Source organism: Mobula birostris, chromosome 6 (genome assembly GCF_030028105.1).
Source record: "Mobula birostris isolate sMobBir1 chromosome 6, sMobBir1.hap1, whole genome shotgun sequence".
Classification (NCBI taxonomy): Eukaryota; Metazoa; Chordata; class Chondrichthyes; order Myliobatiformes; family Myliobatidae; genus Mobula; species Mobula birostris.
The window spans coordinates 36669960-36688887 of record NC_092375.1 but is presented as its reverse complement, the minus strand read 5'-3'; the positions used below and the strand labels follow the sequence as shown (position 1 = coordinate 36688887).

The 18928-nt window shown below is 39.9% G+C and overlaps 1 protein-coding gene across 4 annotated transcripts in view; it reads left to right on the top strand.

The window, feature by feature from the left end:
* cblb (Cbl proto-oncogene B, E3 ubiquitin protein ligase) overlaps positions 1–18928 on the top strand; it is a 169465-nt gene that overhangs the window by 95901 nt on the left and 54636 nt on the right. For all 4 annotated transcript variants that reach the window (XM_072260229.1, XM_072260227.1, XM_072260228.1 and 1 more), the window contains exons 3-4: positions 5971–6127; positions 10693–10814. In XM_072260229.1, the coding sequence (XP_072116330.1) occupies positions 5971–6127; positions 10693–10814 (279 nt within the window). The remainder of the gene's footprint in view (positions 1–5970; positions 6128–10692; positions 10815–18928) is intronic.

The following is an 18928-nucleotide window of genomic DNA, read 5'->3' as shown; positions in this document are numbered from 1 at the left end:
AAGGGGTGTAGTCAGAGGGACAGAGGGAGAAAAAGGAGAGATAGAAAGAGAGAAAAAGAATGTGTGTATATAAATAAATAACGGATGGGGTACGAGGGGGAGGTGGGGCATTAGCGGAAGTTAGAGAAGTCGATGTTCATGCCATCAGGTTGGAGGCTACCCAGACGGAATATAAGGTGTTGTTCCTCCAACCTGAGTGTGGCTTCATCTTTACAGTAGAGGAGGCCGTGGATAGACATATTAGAATGGGAATGGGATGTGGAATTAAAATGTGTGGCCACTGGGAGATCCTGCTTTCTCTGGCAGACAGTGCGTAGGTGTTCAGCGAAATGATCTCCCAGTCTGCGTCAGGTGTCACCAATATATAGAAGGCCACATCGGGATCACCGGACGCAGTATATCACCCCAGCCGCTTCACAGGTGAAGTGTCGCCTCACCTGGAAGGACTGGCTGGGGCCCTGAATGGTGTTAAGGGAGGAAATGTGACACCCCAGTGTCCCACCACCCCAACCCCCAGGTCGCGGACCGATACGTTGCCGCAGAAAATGCAGCAGTCGCCAGGACGCACCCAGCACATCTTTAAGAAAAAAGCCGAACTAAACAAGCTAATTAATTAGGTGCCACCCGGCACGTAAATAATTAGCTTGTTTATTTCGGCTTTTTTCTTAAAGATGTGCTGGGTGCCTCCCGGCCAGTGCTGTACCACTTGCATGCTTCACGGATCAGTATCGGTCTGCGGCCTGGAGGGTGGGGACCACTGCACCACCCCAACCTCCGACGACTCAGCCTAATACACCATCATCAGTGCGCTCGGCGCTGTCTTCCCAATTCCGGTAAGTGATACTACACTGTATATACATTATTTCTACTTTATATAGGCTGTGTATTTTTATGCGTTATTTGGTATGATTTGGCAGCTTCATAGCTTAAAGGTTATTGGACAGAGTGTTTCTGCCGAGACCGCTTGTGTGAGATTTGCGCTACGGAGAACAGTGCGGCAATGATTGTAGAGAAGTATTTCTACTATATATAGGCTGTGTATTTATCACATCATTCCTGTTTTTACTATGTGTTACTGTTATTTTAGGTTTTATGTGTTATTTGGCATGATTTAGTAAGTTATTTTTGGGTCTGCGAACTCTCACAAATTTTTCCCATATAAATAAATGGTAATTGCTTCTTTGCTTTACCACATTCCGGCTTACAAACCGTTTCTTAGGAACGCTCTACCTTCGGATGGCGGGGGAAACCTGTACATGTGACAAGATTAGTAATGTCATGATTAGTTTTATTAGATTCTGTTGAAAAATTACAATTCCAAATGTCAGAAATTTGATATAAATACAGAAAATGCTGAAAGCCCTCAGCAGGTTGGACCACATCTGTGAAAGGGAAGCAGATCTAACATTTGGGTCTGGTTCATCAGAATTTGGAAATATTTAAATATTGCTCTTTGATTGCATATAAGTATAAATGGAATTCAATCCACAAATATGAAGAAATGTACTTAAAGTCAGCAAATAAGGCAAGGGAATATATAATCAGTAATATGTTAATAAAGAATGTAGAGGGACAAGAAAGCTGAAAGCTGAGTACAGGTGTCCCCCGCTTTTCGAACGTTCGCTTTATGAAACCTCACTGTTACGAAAGACCTACATTAATACACTGTTTTCGCTAACAGAAGGTGTTTTCACTGTTACGAAAAAATCAGTGCGCGCCCCGAGCAGCCGCTGTCCCCCGGATTCAGAACTGCAAAATCGCCGGCATTGCTTAAATACGTGCCTGTGAGCATCCATTTGCAAGATGAGTTCTAAGGTATCGGAAAAGCCTGAAAGAACTCGTAAGGGTGTTACACTTAGCGTAAAACTAGACATAATTAAGTGTTTCGATAGTGGTGAACGAAGTAAGGACTAAGTGGATTTGGCTTGTGGAAGCTGAAGAAGATGATGTTGAAGAGGTTTTGGCATCCCATGACCAAGAACTGATAGATGATGAGCTGATGCAATTGGAAGAGGAAAGGATAACAATTGAAACCGATTGAGTAATGATAAAGTACGACTTTAATTTTGAAAGGGTACGTCAGCTTAGGGGATACTTGCAGGATGGTTTGAGTGCTTACAAAGAACTGTATGACAGAAAAACTCGCAAAGCTCAGCAGTCAAGTAAGCCTTCCACATCAACCACAGCAGACGACGAACCTCAACCTTTGACATCGAGGTGGGCAGAGATAGGAGAAGATGAGCTGCCTGCTCTATTGGAAACAGACGACGATGAGATGACACCCCAGTGTCCCACCACCCCAGCACCCAGGCCACAGACAGATACCAATTCGCGGAGAATGCAGCAGTAGCCGGGAGACAGGCAGCATATCTTTAAGAAAAAAGCCAAAATAAACATGCTAATTAATTACGTGCCAGGTGGCACCTAATTAATTAGCTTGATTATTTCGGCTTTTTTCTTAAAGATGTGCTGTGTGCCTCCCGGCTACCGCTGCATGCTTTGTGGCAATGTATCGGGTCGCTGCCCAGAGGGTGGGGGCCACTGCACCACACCAACCTCCGACTCAGCCTAACACACCATCATCAGTGTGCTCGACGCTGTCCCAATTCCGGTAAGTGATACTACACTGTATATACATTACTTCTACTTTATATCGGCTGTGTATTTTTACTTGTTATTTGGTATGATTTGGCAGCTTCATAGCTTAAAGGTTACTAGAGAGCACTTGCGCCGTGTTTTTGTCGACGGCGCTTGGGTGGGATTTTCACTACGCAGAACAGTTCAGGCAATGATTGTGGAATAGTATTTCTACTTTATATAAGCTGTGTATTTATCATATCATTCCTGCTTTTACTATATGTTACTGTTATTTTAGGTTTTATGTGTTATTTGGCATGATTTGGTAGGTTATTTTTGGGACTGCGAACGCTCACAAAATTTTCCCATATAAATAGTAATTGCTTCTTCGCTTTACGACATTCTGGCTTACGAACCGTTTCATAGGAACGCTCTACCTTCGGATGGCGGGGGAAACCTGTATATCCCCACAGCTCCTTTTAGGTAGCAGTTGAAGTGATTAAGGCACACAGAAAAGGTGTCTATATCAGTTGATACTTGGAAAGCAAAATAAACGGTACAAAATTGTATAAATTTCTGGCCATGCATCTCTGGAAGGATGTGATAGTAGAAGGTGGCAAGGAAAATTGAGGATTGACTTTAATTATGAAAAGAAATGTTCTGCTAGGCTGGTTGTTTTGGACTTGTAAGAGATTGGTGAAAGAAAGGGTATAGGTGTGTGAAAGAAAGGACATACATCTCTTAACAGAAATGATTAGACTTAGGTTAATTGGTAGAAGAGCTAGAATGGATGGAAAAAGAGTTACTAAGTGAAGTAGTAGGAGCCTGGAAATGGACACCTGAAAGTGTGGAGGGAGAAACTCATCATGGCATCTGAAGAAAGTACTTGGCTAAGCCCTGAAAGTTGGGAAATACTAATTTGCTTCTTTTACACGGACTCAATTGTCAAATTGCCTTGTTTTCATGTAGTGAGTTTCTGTAATTCTGTAAAATATTCGAAATGTTAGAAATTCCTTTGGATTGGTAAACTCCAGAACAACAAAATGTAGTTCATGTAGCAAAAGTTAAGCTGAATAAGGATTTGCATTTAAATGTGTAATGTGTGATGTTCAGTATGCTAACCCTTTTCAATTTTAAATGTATGATTTCCTTCTAAAGATGTTATGGCTACGTCCACACTATGCTGGATAATTTTGAAAATGAAGCTTTTTCTCTTTGTTTTGACCCTCCGTCCACACTGAACCTGCGTTTTCATCCCCTGAAAACGGAGATTTTTGAAAACAGTCTCCAGAGTGTGTAAATTTGAAAACGATTGGTTCGTGTTGTAGTGTAGACAGGGTAAATGGAGAGATTTAAAAACGTTGTCATGACAACACTACAACAACAATGCCTTTTCTGCTTCTGCTTGGGACTGCGCAAGCACTGCCGGACGGCTGTTCTTGGTTCTTGGTTCTTGATCCTCCAAAATATTCTGCATGGAATTTAAACTGGGGGTGGCTTTCAAGCTGGTCCCCTCGGTTTCTCTGTTTGCATCCTCTGTCCTTCTGCCCATACCCTCTGGTCTCCCAGTCTGCGGTGGTTGTACTCCGGGGTCTCCAGGCCAGCACTATCGCTGACTGACCACCGCTGTTATAACGCGCAGTCGGTGTGAACGGCGTGAGAGTTAAATTGTAAAGTGAGCTTTTTTCACTAGATCCCCTAAATTGATTTGATTGAGTCTATCTTTAAAAATATTAATGTCAGAAATACTGTGCAGGTCTGGCGGCAGAAGATTCCACTGGCTTGTTGATCTTGGGTGGAGGACAGCTTCATGCGTGTGTTGTTTACTTTATTGTCTATGTTAATAGTTTGTTTGGAATTAAACATCCCTACTGCTTTGCTGACTTTGTAGTCATTTGTAACTCGCAGAAACAGCTCGACCTCATTGTCTGTCTAAACGGAGAAGTCCGGTCTGATTTTTCCAGCGGAGGTTTTCTTTGTATTCCTCGAAGACATTGTTGAAAACTTTCTTTCGCTATTGTTGTTGGTACTCTTGCACAACGCTACCGTGGAAACGTAAATATTATACCGTTTCCTCTTCACTTGTTTTCTGTAGATGTGTCTGTGTATGCCCAGTAGAAGTAGATCCGCCCAAATATCCTTTTTGGTGTGGACAGAGATACTTTGAAGAACGCGTATTGTGGACGCCTGTCGTTTTTACTCAAAACTGGAGTTTTCAAAATTATCCGACATAGTGCGGACGTAGCCTATGTTTAGCATAGCATCTAAACATGCAATCAAGATGCTTGATGGGTGTCCTCAAGATCAATTCATATAGTCCTTGTAAAGGTTACTAAGGTTATTCTTAAACTACAGGTCTTTGACTATGCCCAAAGTCTCTAAGTTATGAATTACTTAGGTTTATTCAGAAGTTGCCTTTGGAAATCAATGTAAAATTATTGTACAAGTTAACAGTGTCAATTACAGCTTTATAAAAATATATGCCAATCTTGTTGTATTGCAATTGACAACTACTAAACAAGGATGTAGGAGTGTAATACTTGGGGCAGTGAACCACAATTTTGTTATGTTTTTTCACAACCTATGTGCTTGAAAGTTCTTTTGTGTTAATTTGTGTAATAAAGCAAATTAAACTCTGGCCATTTTTTTCATTATTTTGCATTTTTTACTGAATAGTTCTTTGATTCTGTGCATTTTTCATTTGGAGTAGGAAATGTCTTGGAAAAGGTAACAGAGATGAGGTATTCTGTAAATCTGGCTTCTTACGCATTCCCCATCTTGATCAGTCTCACGTTAATGGCCATATTGTCTGTATCCTGGGCCCAAGGGCTGTGGAATCCTCTACAATGTTATCCATCTGTTCTTCCTTTAAGATGGTTCTTTAAAATTATCCCTCTGAACAAAATTAATTAGCTATCTTTGTATACCCCAGTGGAACTGGTTATCATATTTATTTGATAAAGCTCATTTTCGCTACCGTAGATTATTCTGATTTGTTGAAAACTCTATTTAAACCCACGTGCTTGGTTTTGTTTAATATGACCTTTTGGCCCTCAAATACCATTATTTCTAGCCAATGTTATGAAAAATTATAAATGCTAATTTTAAATGATTATGAAGTTAGAAAAATGGGAAGGCCATTCTCTGTCATTGCCAGAATTGATTTATTTTGAATTAATTGTTGATTTGTTTTTAATAGGTTTTTTTTGTGCTTGAATAAAGGCATATTTGGTATGAGCAAAGTTATTTTATTCCCGGGATAAATGGACGATAAGTCTGAAAAAAGGCAGGCTACATTAATAATAGTGATGTTTGCTCTGTATTTGATGCGCATAACTGTGATTTTTAAAACAGAAATATTGAAGAATAGTTACAGGATTTTCATTCTTTCAGGACCGTTGTACCCTGGAAAGTCTTTAGACAGTGCCTTCATGAAGTTCATTCTATCAGCTCTGGTTTGGAAGCCATGGCTCTAAAGTCTACAATTGATTTAACTTGTAACGATTACATCTCAATCTTTGAATTTGATATCTTTACCAGGCTATTTCAGGTAAGTTAATGACTATTAAAATAAATTTGTTAATTAATACATTTCTGTGTTTTAATTTGCCATTTCACCTGCTCTGCTAATTTAATTTATTCCATATGTTAAAAGTATATTATTTTGAGTAGTTCTAGCTAGTCTAAGCTTTTCAAAGAAGGTAAAACTAAGCTGTGTTATGAACAAGCTGTAAATTCTAATAGGCTAAATAAAATCTAAGTAGTTATAGATTTTTTTTCAATTGTTGCTTGGCTAGAATGAATATTTTAAAACTGGGGTTGGTTGAGGGTGGCAAGATCATAGGTGTTGGATGAAGATTGTAGATGTGTACAAATTTATTATGCAAGTCCTTTGAGTTGGGAGTCTTGTTAACTGTTTTCCTGCAACTTGGAACTCAGTGACAGTAGCTGCTATCTTAAGTATGTGTTAGCTAAAATCCATTGGACTAGAAGATTGTTACAGTTTCTTCTAGTTTTGCACATTTGTAAGGAATTTCTGAAAACGGAGCTATTGGGGTGCTCAGAAAGAAAAGATTTTGGTAGCTTTGGCATAGAATGGCATTTAGATTGACAAACTTGTTTGCCACATTTTCAAAATAGTTCTTGAGTTCAGAGAGCACATGGGGTATAAACTAATGTTCCTGGCAGAAGAAAGAGTTAGTGTGTGCACTTGTGTATACGTATGTGTACCTTTTGGGGGTGCGTGGGAGGTGGAACTAAAGGACTATTGGACTAAAGGTTGGACCTGACACAGGGAGAATCACTCCCCTCTTTGGAAGGGACTTGGTATTTGATTTTTAGGTAAGTTTATTACAAGTTGTAAGATCTGTATAAATAAGTTAATTCCAAGAGCAGTATATTTCAAGCTAAAAAAAAAATGTCTTTCAACATTTCTTGATTACAAATTCTAACTAGCTTTTTAATCATTAACAAAATTCCTTACAGTACTTTTCACATTTTTATTTGAGATGATGTATTTGAAGCCAGAGAAGTTATTTCAGAAAAGATTGAGCCCTTTGGAATATCAAAGTTAACTTGCAAATAAATATTATCTGACATTAACGCTGTGGTCCATTCAAGAGTAACTTCCTGTGCAGTACAGGTATGAAGGTGATGAAACACAGTATCAGTTGATACTTAAAAACACAAACACAAGGAAATCTGCAGATGTTGGAAATAAAGCAACACACACAAAAAATGCTGGTGAACGCAGCAGGCCAAGCAACATCTCTAGGAAGAGGTACAGTCGACATTTTGGGCCGAGACCCTTCGTCAGGACTAACTGAAAGAAGAGATAGTAAGAGATTTGAACGTGGGAGGGGGAGATCCGAAACAATAGGAGAAGACAGGAGGGGGAGGGATGGAGCTAAGAGCTGGAAAGTTGATTGGCAAAAGGGATACGAAGCTGGAAAAAGGAGAGGATCATGGGACGGGAGGCCTAGGAGGTCTTTGAGAAGTCAATGTTCATGCCATCAGGTTGGAGGCCAGTCTCCAACCTGATGGCATGAATATTGACTTCGCTAACTTCCGTTAATGGCCCACCTCCCCTTCGTACATCATCCCTTATTTTTTTTTTCTTTTCCCTTTTTTCTCTCTTTTTTCTCCCTCTGTCCCTCCCACTCTTTAACTCCTTGCCCATCCTCTGGGCTTCCCCTGCCTTCCCCCTTTCTTTCTCCCTAGGCTTCCCGTCCCATGATCCTCTCCCTTCTCCAACTTCATATCCCTTTTGCCAATCAACTTTCCAGCTCTTAGCTCCATCCCTCCCCCTCCTGTCTTCTCCTAGCATTTCGGATCTGCCCCTCTGCCTCCCACTTTCAAATCTCTTACTACCTCTTCTTTCAGTTAGTCCTGACAAAGGGTCTCGGCCCGAAGCATCGACCCTACCTCTTGCTATAGATGCTACCTGGCCTGCTGCGTTCACCAGCATCTTTTGCGTGTGTTGCATCAGTTGATATTTCAACAGTTGGACTTTTGGAAATCCTCCATCCATAACCTGAACTCAGTTCTTGAGTGACGTGTATAATGTAGTTCCGCATGGTGTACCGGAGGAAAAAAGGATCCCATTATTTTATACAGTAACACAAATATTTCCAATTAAAGCAGTAAAATAAATTGCCATAATATAGGTGTGTGTTCTCTGTTTTACCCACCAGAGTAAGTTAAAGGTAATTGATGATATTGTTTATGGCATATATTTCTAGTCAGGAGTAAAGTTATTAAGAAAAATCATGTGAATGGTGTGGTTATATGAACTACAATAAATGAAGTCTTTAACTTTGAGAAATACTTCAAGTAAAAGTATGTAGCAGGTAGTAAGCGCTGGCATCAGTGCATGTCTTACCTCCTGATGGATGTGAATATTCTAGGACAAATTGCCGAGAGGTTAAAACAAGGCTGTTCCTTAAATATGAATTTCCTACCTGCAGATATTGTGTCATAAATGAGAAAATTAATATTCAAGATATTTATTTGAAAGAAATACAGGTCCTTTCCAGGCTTCATAAGTTCTATTCCTGTCAACTGTTTGTAACCCGGGCAGTTTGCAGGTGCGAATGTCCAACTTGCATACATACAGCCTATACGTACAAGCGAGGTGTTGATAGGCAAGTAGAATGAATCTGCTAGCAAATCAAGTTCTCAGGTGACAGAAGGTGCCTGTAGTAGCTGGCAAATCTGTTCCACTTGTCTACGAACACCTCACTTGTACGTATAGGCTGTATGCAGGTTGGATATTCATAAACTGGAGAGAACCTTAATGGGCCTGGGGAATACAATAAAACCCAAGGGAAGGTTTGGGTGTGATACATTTAAATATATTCAGTTCTGGTCACCTCATTATGAGACAGATATGGAACCTTCAGAAAGGGTACAGAGAAGATTTACCAGAATGCTGCCTGGATTAGAAACCATATCTTTTGAGGAAAGGTTGAGTAAGTTAGAGTTTTGTCTTTGGAGAAACAGAGGATGAAAGGTGACTTGATAGAGGTGTATACAATTATAAGAAGCATAGGTAGAGTAGTCAGCCAGCTCCTTTTTCCCAGGGTGTCATGGCTTATATGAGAGGTGATTGGAGGTAAGTTTAGCAAATATGTCAGAGTAAGGTAGTGCCTGGAATGTACTACCAGGGGTAGTGGTAGAGACTGATACATTAGGGACATTTAAGAAGCTCTTAGATGGGCACATGGATATAAGTAAATTGGGGGCTTATGGGCTGTGTGGGAGGGAAGATTAGATTGATCGTGGAGTTGTTTATATAGGTTAGCACAGTATCATGGGCTGAAGTACTATGCTGCACTGTTTTATGTTGTGTTTTCTACAGTTGTTGTACTCAAATCATATTTGTATTTCTAATTAACTCTGTTTCTTAAACAGGCATGGGGTACCAGATTAAACAAATACATGAAAAATAATTCTCCAAAGCTTAGTTTAGACCACATTTAAATGAAGAACGTAGTTTTAACTGTTGTGTCAAGTGAGTTTTTATCATATGCACGTGTCATGAAAAATTCACTTGCTGTAGCCTCAGCTGCATAGTATCATATAAACAACATTCACAATTATTAAACGTAAATTCTACACAATTTTTACAAGAGAAAAGAAGCAGAATTCGAGCCAAAAAAGTCAATTTTAATGCAAAGTGATCGGAGTAATCATAGTTTTGCTAAACTGTAATTGTGATTAGGGCTTTGCTGGTTGGTTCAAGGGTGAATGGTTGCAGAGAAGTCTTGAAGTTCTTGAACCTAGGGGTGAGGGACTTCCGCTTTCTGTACATCCTGCCCAATGATAGCCGCAAAGAGATGACATTACTCAGATGCTGTTATTGGAGAAAGCACATTAAAGCCACCAGGAGCTATGACTGGAAAGCCATGGTAAGAGCAGAAAAATAATTTAATTGGCATCTTGCCAATGTAATGGAACTGGAAGGTGAATAGAAATTTTGAATCTTCAGAGTTTTGAATACCTAAATACAGAAATACTTTTTCCTTGGGTTAAACAAATAGCCACAAGGGGACAGCGGTTCAAAGTTATCACTGAAGAATGGGTGTAGAAAAAAAGTATTAAGGTTGGTCAAAAGAAGAGCATTTATCAAGACAGAGTGGTTGAGATCAAGGCCATGTTGCATAATTTGCAAAAAATAATGGATAATAGATCATGCCTGTAATAGAAAGGAATTTGGGATAAAATCAGAGAGTAAGTTTACTTTTCTTTGTTTGCTCAGGTTAGCCATTGGCACATATAGTACATGACAGACTGAATGCCAATTTATTTTGTGCTGTAAACTAGCATACTGTTGCTCTGTGGTAGCTGAGCACTAATGTAATTTCAAGAGCTGAGTCGTCACTTGTCTGAAGGTCACATCCTTATTTTTTTATTAATAGACAAATACATGTTGTGAAATTTACAAAATTGTCTTCTGGTTTTAATTAAACAAAGATCCCTATAAAAAATATAACTCTGCAATTCTTCAGTACAGGTTTTCTTGAAGTTTGAAGATAGTAGTCTACTAACATTTAGCGTACATAGTCTACCTCAATTGTTCACAGGAAAAAAAATAATAATGTTTTTCTTCATTAGCCTTGGGCCTCTATTTTAAGAAATTGGAATTTCTTGGCTGTGACCCACCCTGGCTACATGGCTTTTCTTACGTATGATGAGGTGAAAGCTCGGCTCCAAAAATATATCAATAAACCTGGCAGGTAAGGAAGAAACTAATTGCATTGTAAACAGAGTTCTTAAAGTGAATTCTATATTATGGTACTATTGTTCCAGAAAGTAAAAGGTTTTCTCCACTGATGCTTAATTATAATTGTGTATAATAATATGTTTGTGTATAATTCCTTCGTCAAATATATAATGATTAGATTATTTTTACAGATTGCGCAAAATAAAAGTAATCCTGGAGCAGCAGTTTATTAAATCATTATTTAACTAAAGTATACCCACTTGCGTCTTGTATGTTTCACATTCATTAACTGTTTTTCTTTGGGGTGGATTGGGGGTAATAAAGTTGCATGGTAGTGTCTGAAGAACAAGGCTATTATTCAAAAGGATTATTCATTGTGCTTTTATTTTAAGCAAACAGTTGTGCCTCTTGCATCTTCCAAAAATGAGATGTTATATTTAAGTTGTTTTAAGATGTTGGTAAGGCCTGACTTGGAATATTATATGGAGTTCTGGTCATCTGCCTACAGGAAAAATATCAATAAGACTGAAAGAGTGCAGAGAAAATTTACTAGGATGTTGCCAGGACTTGAAGACATGAGTTAGAGGGTAAGGTTGAATAGGATAGGACTTTATTCCATAGAACGCAGGAGAATGAGGGGAGATTTGATAGAGGTATACAAAACTTTGAGGAGTATAGACGGGGTAAATGCAAGCTGGCCTTTTCCATTGATGTGGGGTGAAAGTAGAATTAGAGGTCATGGGTTAAAGATGAAAAGTGAAATGTTTAAGGGGAATATGAGGGGATATTTCTTCACTGAACTACCAGCAGAAGTGGTAGATGTGGATTTGATTTCAACATTTAAGAAATTTGAAGAGGTACATGAATGGAGGGGGGGGATGTGGTTTGGAGAGCTATTATCCAGGTGCAGGTCGATAGGACTAGGCAGATTAATAGTTTGGCTTGGACTACATGGGATGGAGGGCCCATTTTTGTGCTGTAGTGTTTTATAACGCTAAATGAAACCATCATATTTAATTGATTGCCCAAGTTGTAGAATTAGACAAATATGCTTAGTATGGTTATCTTAACTGAAGAAAAAGTATAAGATGATATCATGTTGTTATTAAATACCACCCCACCAGCCTCCATGTTCAGCACATAATTCTCTGTAAACTCCTCCATCTCCAACGGGATCCCACCGCCAAGCACATCTTTCACCCGCCCCCATATTCCACATTCCGCAGCGATTGGTCCCTACGTGTCTCCCTTGTCCATGTGTCCCTCCCCACTGATCTCTCTCCTGGTACTTATCCTTGCAAGCGGAACAAGTGCCACATCTGCACCTACACCTCCTCCCTCACTACCATTCAGGGTCCTAAACAGTCATCCTTCTGGCGTGTGTTTGGGACATACACAGAACCACCTACTCAGTTTTTTTTCTTGGTTGCTGACGTTGTATTTCAACAATAAGGGTCAAGCTATTGGTGAGGCCTCAATAATCAGCCCCCCCCCCCCCCAGGCATTCCTGGGATCCAATGTGTTAGCTGCGTCCTGTAACTGTGTATGAAATTATTCTAAATGTGTTAATGACAGAGAAAATAGGAGAAAAAAATAACAGTACCTTGATTCTGCAATAGGACATAGGTAGACTGAATCAGACTGCTGGAAAATGACTCTGGAGAGGTAGTAAAAGGGGACAAGTATGGGCACACAGACTGAATGCTGTAGATACTTTGCTTCAGTCTTCATGGTAGAGGACATCAGTAGCATGCCAAAAATCTGTGTGTGGTGTGGGCAGAAGTAAGGATAATCGTTATTACTAAGGAGAAGGTGCTTCCTAAACTGAAAGTTCTGAAGGTAGATAATTATCTGAACCAGATGTACTACATCCCCGATTCCTAAAGAGGTAGCTGAAAAGATTGAGGAGGCATCAGTAGTGATCTTTTAAGAATTACTATATTCTTGAATGGTGCCAGAAGACTGGAAATTTGCAAGTGTCTTTCCAGTCTTTAAGAAGGGAGGGAGGCAAAAGATAGAAAATTATAGGCCAGTTAAACTAACTTCACTGGTTGAGTAGATGTTGGAGTCCATTATTGAGGATAAGGTTTTTGAGATACCTGTAAGTACAGGCAATATAGGCAAAGGAGAGTCAGCCAAAGGCCATTAACAGGGTGCCATACATAAGGCTGCTAAACAAGATAAGGGTTCATAGTATTACGGGAAAGATACTAGCACTGTTAGAAAATTGGCTAACTGGCAGAAAGCATCAAGTGAGAATAAAGCAGGCTTTTTCAGGGTGTCTGCCAGTGACTAGTGGTGTCCCATAGGGCTGGGTGTTGTGTCCACTGTTTTTCATGTTACATGTTAATGCTCTGGATGACAGAATAGATGGCTTTGTGACCAAGTTTCTGGATGAGTCATTAATAGGTGGGAGGGGGCGCAGGTAGTACTGAGGAATCGGAGTTTGCAGAAGGATTTGGACAGATTAGGAGAATGGGCAAAAAAATGGCAGATAGAATGCAGTGCAAGGAAGTGTATGATCGTGCACTTTGGTAGAATAAATATAGGCATAGACTATTTTTTAAACGGGGAGTGAATTCAGAAATCAGGTGCAAAGTCACGGGAAGTCCTTGTGCATGATTCCCTAAAGGTTAACTTGCAAGTTGAGTTGTTGGTAAGAAAGGCACATGCAATGTTATTATTCATTTCATGAGGACTAGAACCCCACAGCAAGGGTGTAATGCTGAGACTTTATAAGGCATTGGTCAGACCACATATGGAGTATTACGAGCAGTTTTGGGCCCCTTATCTAAGAAAGCATGTGCTGGCATTGGAGAGAGCCATTGGAACTTTACGAGAATGATCCTGAGAATGAAAGGATTAACATATGAGGAGTGTTTGATGGCTCTCAGCCCAAACTTGCTGGAGCATAGAAGAATAAGGGGGTCTCATTGTAACCTATCAAATATTAAAAGGCCTAGATAGAGTGGAAATGGAGAGGATGTTTCCAAGAGGGAGAGAATCTAGGATCAAAAAGCACAGCCTCCAAATAGTAGGACATTTCTTTAGAATACAGAGATGAGGAGGAATTTCTTTAGCTAGAGGGTGGTGAATCTATGGAATACATTTCCATAGATGGCTGTGATGGTCTAGTCACTGGGTATATTTAAAGCGGAGCTTGGTAGGTTCATAATTAGTAAAGGTATTGAAGGTTGTGGGGAGAGGTATAAGAATGGGATTGAGAGGGATAATCAATCAACCATGATGGAATGGTGTAGACTTGATGGACAGAATGGCCTGATTCTACAACCCCATTTCCAGAAAAGTTGGGATATTTTCCAAAATGCAATAAAAACAAAAATCTGTGATATGTTAATTCACGTGAACCTTTATTTAACTGACAAAAGTACAAAGAAAAGATTTTCAATAGTTTTACCGACCAACTTAATTGTATTTTGTAAACATACACAAATTTAGAATTTGATGGCTGCAACACACTCAACAAAAGTTGGGACAGAGGCATGTTTACCATTGTGTTACATCACCTTTGCTTTTAATAACACTTCTTAATTGTTTTGGAACTGAGGATACTAATTGTAGTAGATTTGCAATTGGAAATTTTGTCCATTCTTGCTTGATATAAGACTTCAGCTGCTCAACAGTCCATGGTCTCCGTTGTCTGATTCTCCTCTTCATGATGTGCCATACATTTTCAATAGGAGATAGATCTGGACTGGCAGTAGGCCAGTCAAGCACACGCACTCTGTGTCTACAAAGCCACGCTGTTGTAGCCCGTGCAGAATGTGGTCTGGCATTGTCCTGCTGAAGTAAGCATGGACGTCCCGGGAAGAGACGTCGCCTTGATGGCAACATATGTCTCTCTAAAATCCTAATATACGCCTCAGAGTCAATGATACCTTCACATACATGCAACTCACCCATGCCGTGGGCACTGATGCACCCCCATACCATCATAGATGCTGGCTTTTGCATCTTTTGCTGATAACAATGTGGATGGTTGTTTTCGTCTTTGGCACGGAGAACTCGACGCCTGTTTTTTCCGAAAACTAGCTGAAATGTGGACTCATCCGACCACAGCACACGGTTCCACAGTCTTTCGGTCCATCTGAGATGAGATTGGGCCCAGAGAACTCGCCAGCATTTCTGCATAGAGTTGATGCATGGCTTCCTTCTTGCGTAATACAGTTTCAAGTTGCATTTCTGGATGCAGCGATGGACTGTGTTGAGAAACAGTGGTTTTCCGAAGTACTCCCGAGCCCAGGTGGCTATAATTGTCACAGTAGCATGACAGTTTCTTAGGCAGTGCTGCCTGAGGGCTCGAAGATCACGCGCATTCAGCAGTGGTTTCCGACCTTGCCCTTCACGCACTGAGGTGTCTCTGAATTCTCTGAATCTTTTCACAATATTATGTACTGTAGATGTTGAAAGACCTAAGTTCTCTGCAATCTTGTGTTGAGAAATGTTCCTTTTGAACTGACTAATAATTCTCTTACGAATTTTGGCACAAAGGGGTGAGCCACGACCCATCCTTGCTTGCAAAGACTGAGCCTTTGATGGACGCTACTTTTATACCCAGTCATGATACCTCACCTGCTACCAATTAGCCTGCTTAATGTGGAGTCTTCCAAACCGGTGTTACTTGAATATTCTGTGCACTTTTCAATCTTATTTTAACTCTGTCCCAACTTTTAATGAGTGTGTTGCAGCCATCAAATTCTAAATTTGTGTATATTTACAAAATACAATTAAGTTGGTCAGTAAAACTATTGAAAATCTTTTCTTTGTACTTTTGTCAGTTAAATAAAGGTTCAAGTGAATTAACATATCACAGATTTTTGTTTTTATTGCATTTTGGAAAATATCCCAACTTTTCTGGAAATGGGGTTTGTATGTTTTACGGTTTTATACACATTGTATTTCACTCCTATGATTCAATGGCACAGTGATTTTTGTGAAACAATGAGGAATGTATTTTTAAGGTAATTGTTGTGAAATATTTTCCATTCCTTGTGGGAAGCACAGGATTTTAATCCTCCCTTTTGACAACCTAGTGCAGGACTGTATTGCACCAGTTGTTGTAGGATACACCTTCTGGTGCTACTTGGACACGTCTTCAGTGATGAACTCGGGGTCATAGGGTGTTTTAGGTCTTTAATCATCAGACACCCTCGCCTGGTCGACCCAGCCAGGGGTGATCAGCCCCCGACTTGTGTCCAAGTGGCGCACTAATCTACGGATCTCCCCTCCGGATCCACAGCCACCGCGAGACCTTTTCAGCAGCCTCCAGAATGTTCTTGGTGGCTCTTCTGCACTGCAGTCCTTTAACTCCAAGGAGTTTTAGAGTCCGCTGTAATGAATGGCCAGCAAAGCCACAGCACCCATCTTCAACTGGCTCACAGCGAGCTCTTCAGCCATTGCTCCAGCATTCTGCAACAAGATCTGTGTATTTAGCCCTCTTGCACTTGTTGGCCTTTTCAATCCGGTCTTCCCAGGGGACAGTAAGTTCCAGCAGGACCACTTGCTTTGTAGATTCCGATATTAACACCATGTCCAGGCAGAGCGGAGTGGCTGCGATGTTCTGTGGGAATTTGAGCTGCCTCCCAAGGTCGACTTGAAGCTGCCAGTCTCGTGCAGTGGCAGGAAGCCCTCCCGAGGAGCTAGGCCGATGTTGAGCCTTCTCCCCTGCTCTTATAAAGGTGATGAACTGTTTGAGAGCATGCTGATTTTTGCTGTCTTGAATCGGTGTGCTGATTGCGTCCGCCATAGACCTTAGGACTCAATCATGCACTGGAAGATCTTGGCATATCAGGCAGCATCAGTGGAAGGCAAAAATTCAGATTCATGTTAATGACTTGAACAGAACTGGAAAAGTGAGAAACCAAGAAAGTTTTAAGTGAGAGGATGGAGAGAACAGAGCCTTTCAGAGTAGAAACTAAGATTGCCCAGTTAATTATTGCTGACCCATCTGAAAATTTCTAAGTAGCAGGAGGTGCATGGGACTATTTGGAAATGGAATTTGATGTATGTCAGACAGATAAATATATCTGATTCTTCACTGATTGAAAGTGATGTAATATTTGAGGTTTTACTACAGTACAGGATTATTACCATTTTTGCAGTACTGCTACAAATTGTCAGAATTATTAATTTAAGATTTGTAACATCTCTCTGGATCATGATCTTTTAATCTATAGTCATAGTCATACTTTATTGATCCCGAGGGAAATTGGTTTTCGTTACAGTTGCACCATAAATAATTAAATTATAATAAAACCACAAATAGTTAAATAGTAATATGTAAATGATGCCAGGAAATAAGTCCAGGACCAGCCTATTGGCTCAGGGTGTCTGACCCTCCAAGGGAGGAGTTGTAAAGTTTGATGGCCACAGGCGGGAATGACTTCCTATGACGCTCTGTGTTGCATCTCGGTGGAATGAGTCTCTGGCTGAATGTACTCCTGTGTCCAACCAGTACATTATGTAGTGGATAGGAGACATTGTCCAAGATGGCGTGCAACTTGGACAGCGTCCTCTTTCCAGACACCACTGTCAGAGAGTCCAGTTCCATCCCCACAACATCACTGGCCTTACGAATGAGTTTGTTGATTCTGTTGGTGTCTGCTACCCTCAGCCTGCTGCCCCAGCACACAACAGCAAACAACAGCTCGTAGAACTCTGGGTTATTAATCCAATATTATTGTAATCAGCCTATCCTGCATGGTCACAGAACGTGAATACTGAAGTCACCAGTTTTCAAACATTCTGAATGAGTTCAGGGGTAAAAGTACATACATTTAACATGCACCTCCGATGAATTTAAGCTATTTGTTGGTCATATTAAGTCTACTGGTATATATCGTTTATAAAAATGTTAATTGGACAATTTCTCTATTTCTCATAATCAAAATTATCCTAAATTTAAATTAATTTTCTACATTGGTATGCTTGGATGAGAGGTCTAAAATTGCTTAACATGGTGCATGGTATCTGTTATATGCTTGTTACGGTATTTGGAGGGCTGGTCATTTTCTAGCCTTTGTTACTTATTCTGTGAACCCTTCTGTAAATTTTTATACCATATGTTCTCCGATTGCTTTTGTTATTATCTTGATTCTAAGTATAAGACAATTTAAAATAATTATTAGTTTAATTTACTGAGAGATGGGATTTATAAGCTTTACTTGCAAGTTATGTCTGACAAAGTACGGTAGACTGTCAGCTGCAGCTGTATATCTAGATTTAATGTAATCCCAAAGGCCTAGGGCACAGGAATACTTCCCTTTGGCAATTCATTGGCACTATCCTGCTGTGTTCAAACTATTCATTTCAAATTATTTCTAAGATTTTTGTTTAATGCTGAAAGGGCTAATCTCATAGTGCTTAGCAAGGACATCCCTGTTGATAAAGATTGGGACTGATTTTTTTGTAAGTACCTGTCTGGCTAAGATTAACAGTGCTGTAAGGCAGTTAGATTGTAATAAGTTGAACTGCAATAGGTTGTTTATTTTGACACTGACAAATTGAATGTGTCCCTTTGTTAAATCAGGGAATAACTAGAACAGGCTGATACATACTTTGATAATAAATTTGAGATTTGAACTTTAAACTTCGAACATTTTCCAAAGATGCTTTGCTACACTTCCTTTAAATGGACTATAAGGCATAAAGGAGTTGACAAGAAAGTTACACTGTTCATTATGCATGACCATACTACACTTTAGATTTGTTTTTGGAAATTTAGCCCTAATCCTGTTTCTTTTCCCCTTTACTGTGCAACTTTGACCCACCTCTACTGCCTTAAAATGAACCGTATCTACCATTTTCACGCAATTACAGAAGATTGCTTCTGAATGGGTGTTTGAAGTGCATAACAATAATACAAAGAATAATTTTTGTTTATTGCACCATGGTATTTTTTCTTTTAATATGCTATGTTGCTCTGCCTATTGAATTTGATCAGTGTGAATACATTCTGCCTTATTGCAACACAGTCCAACTATAAGGTGTCTGAGTGGGGTAGATGGGATTTGAATGGAACCTTGTAAAACACTGTAGTGCTGTTGAGTTTATGGAGGTTGGATGGTATATTTTCAAAAGTGTGATTTGGAGTCGTGCAACAGCATT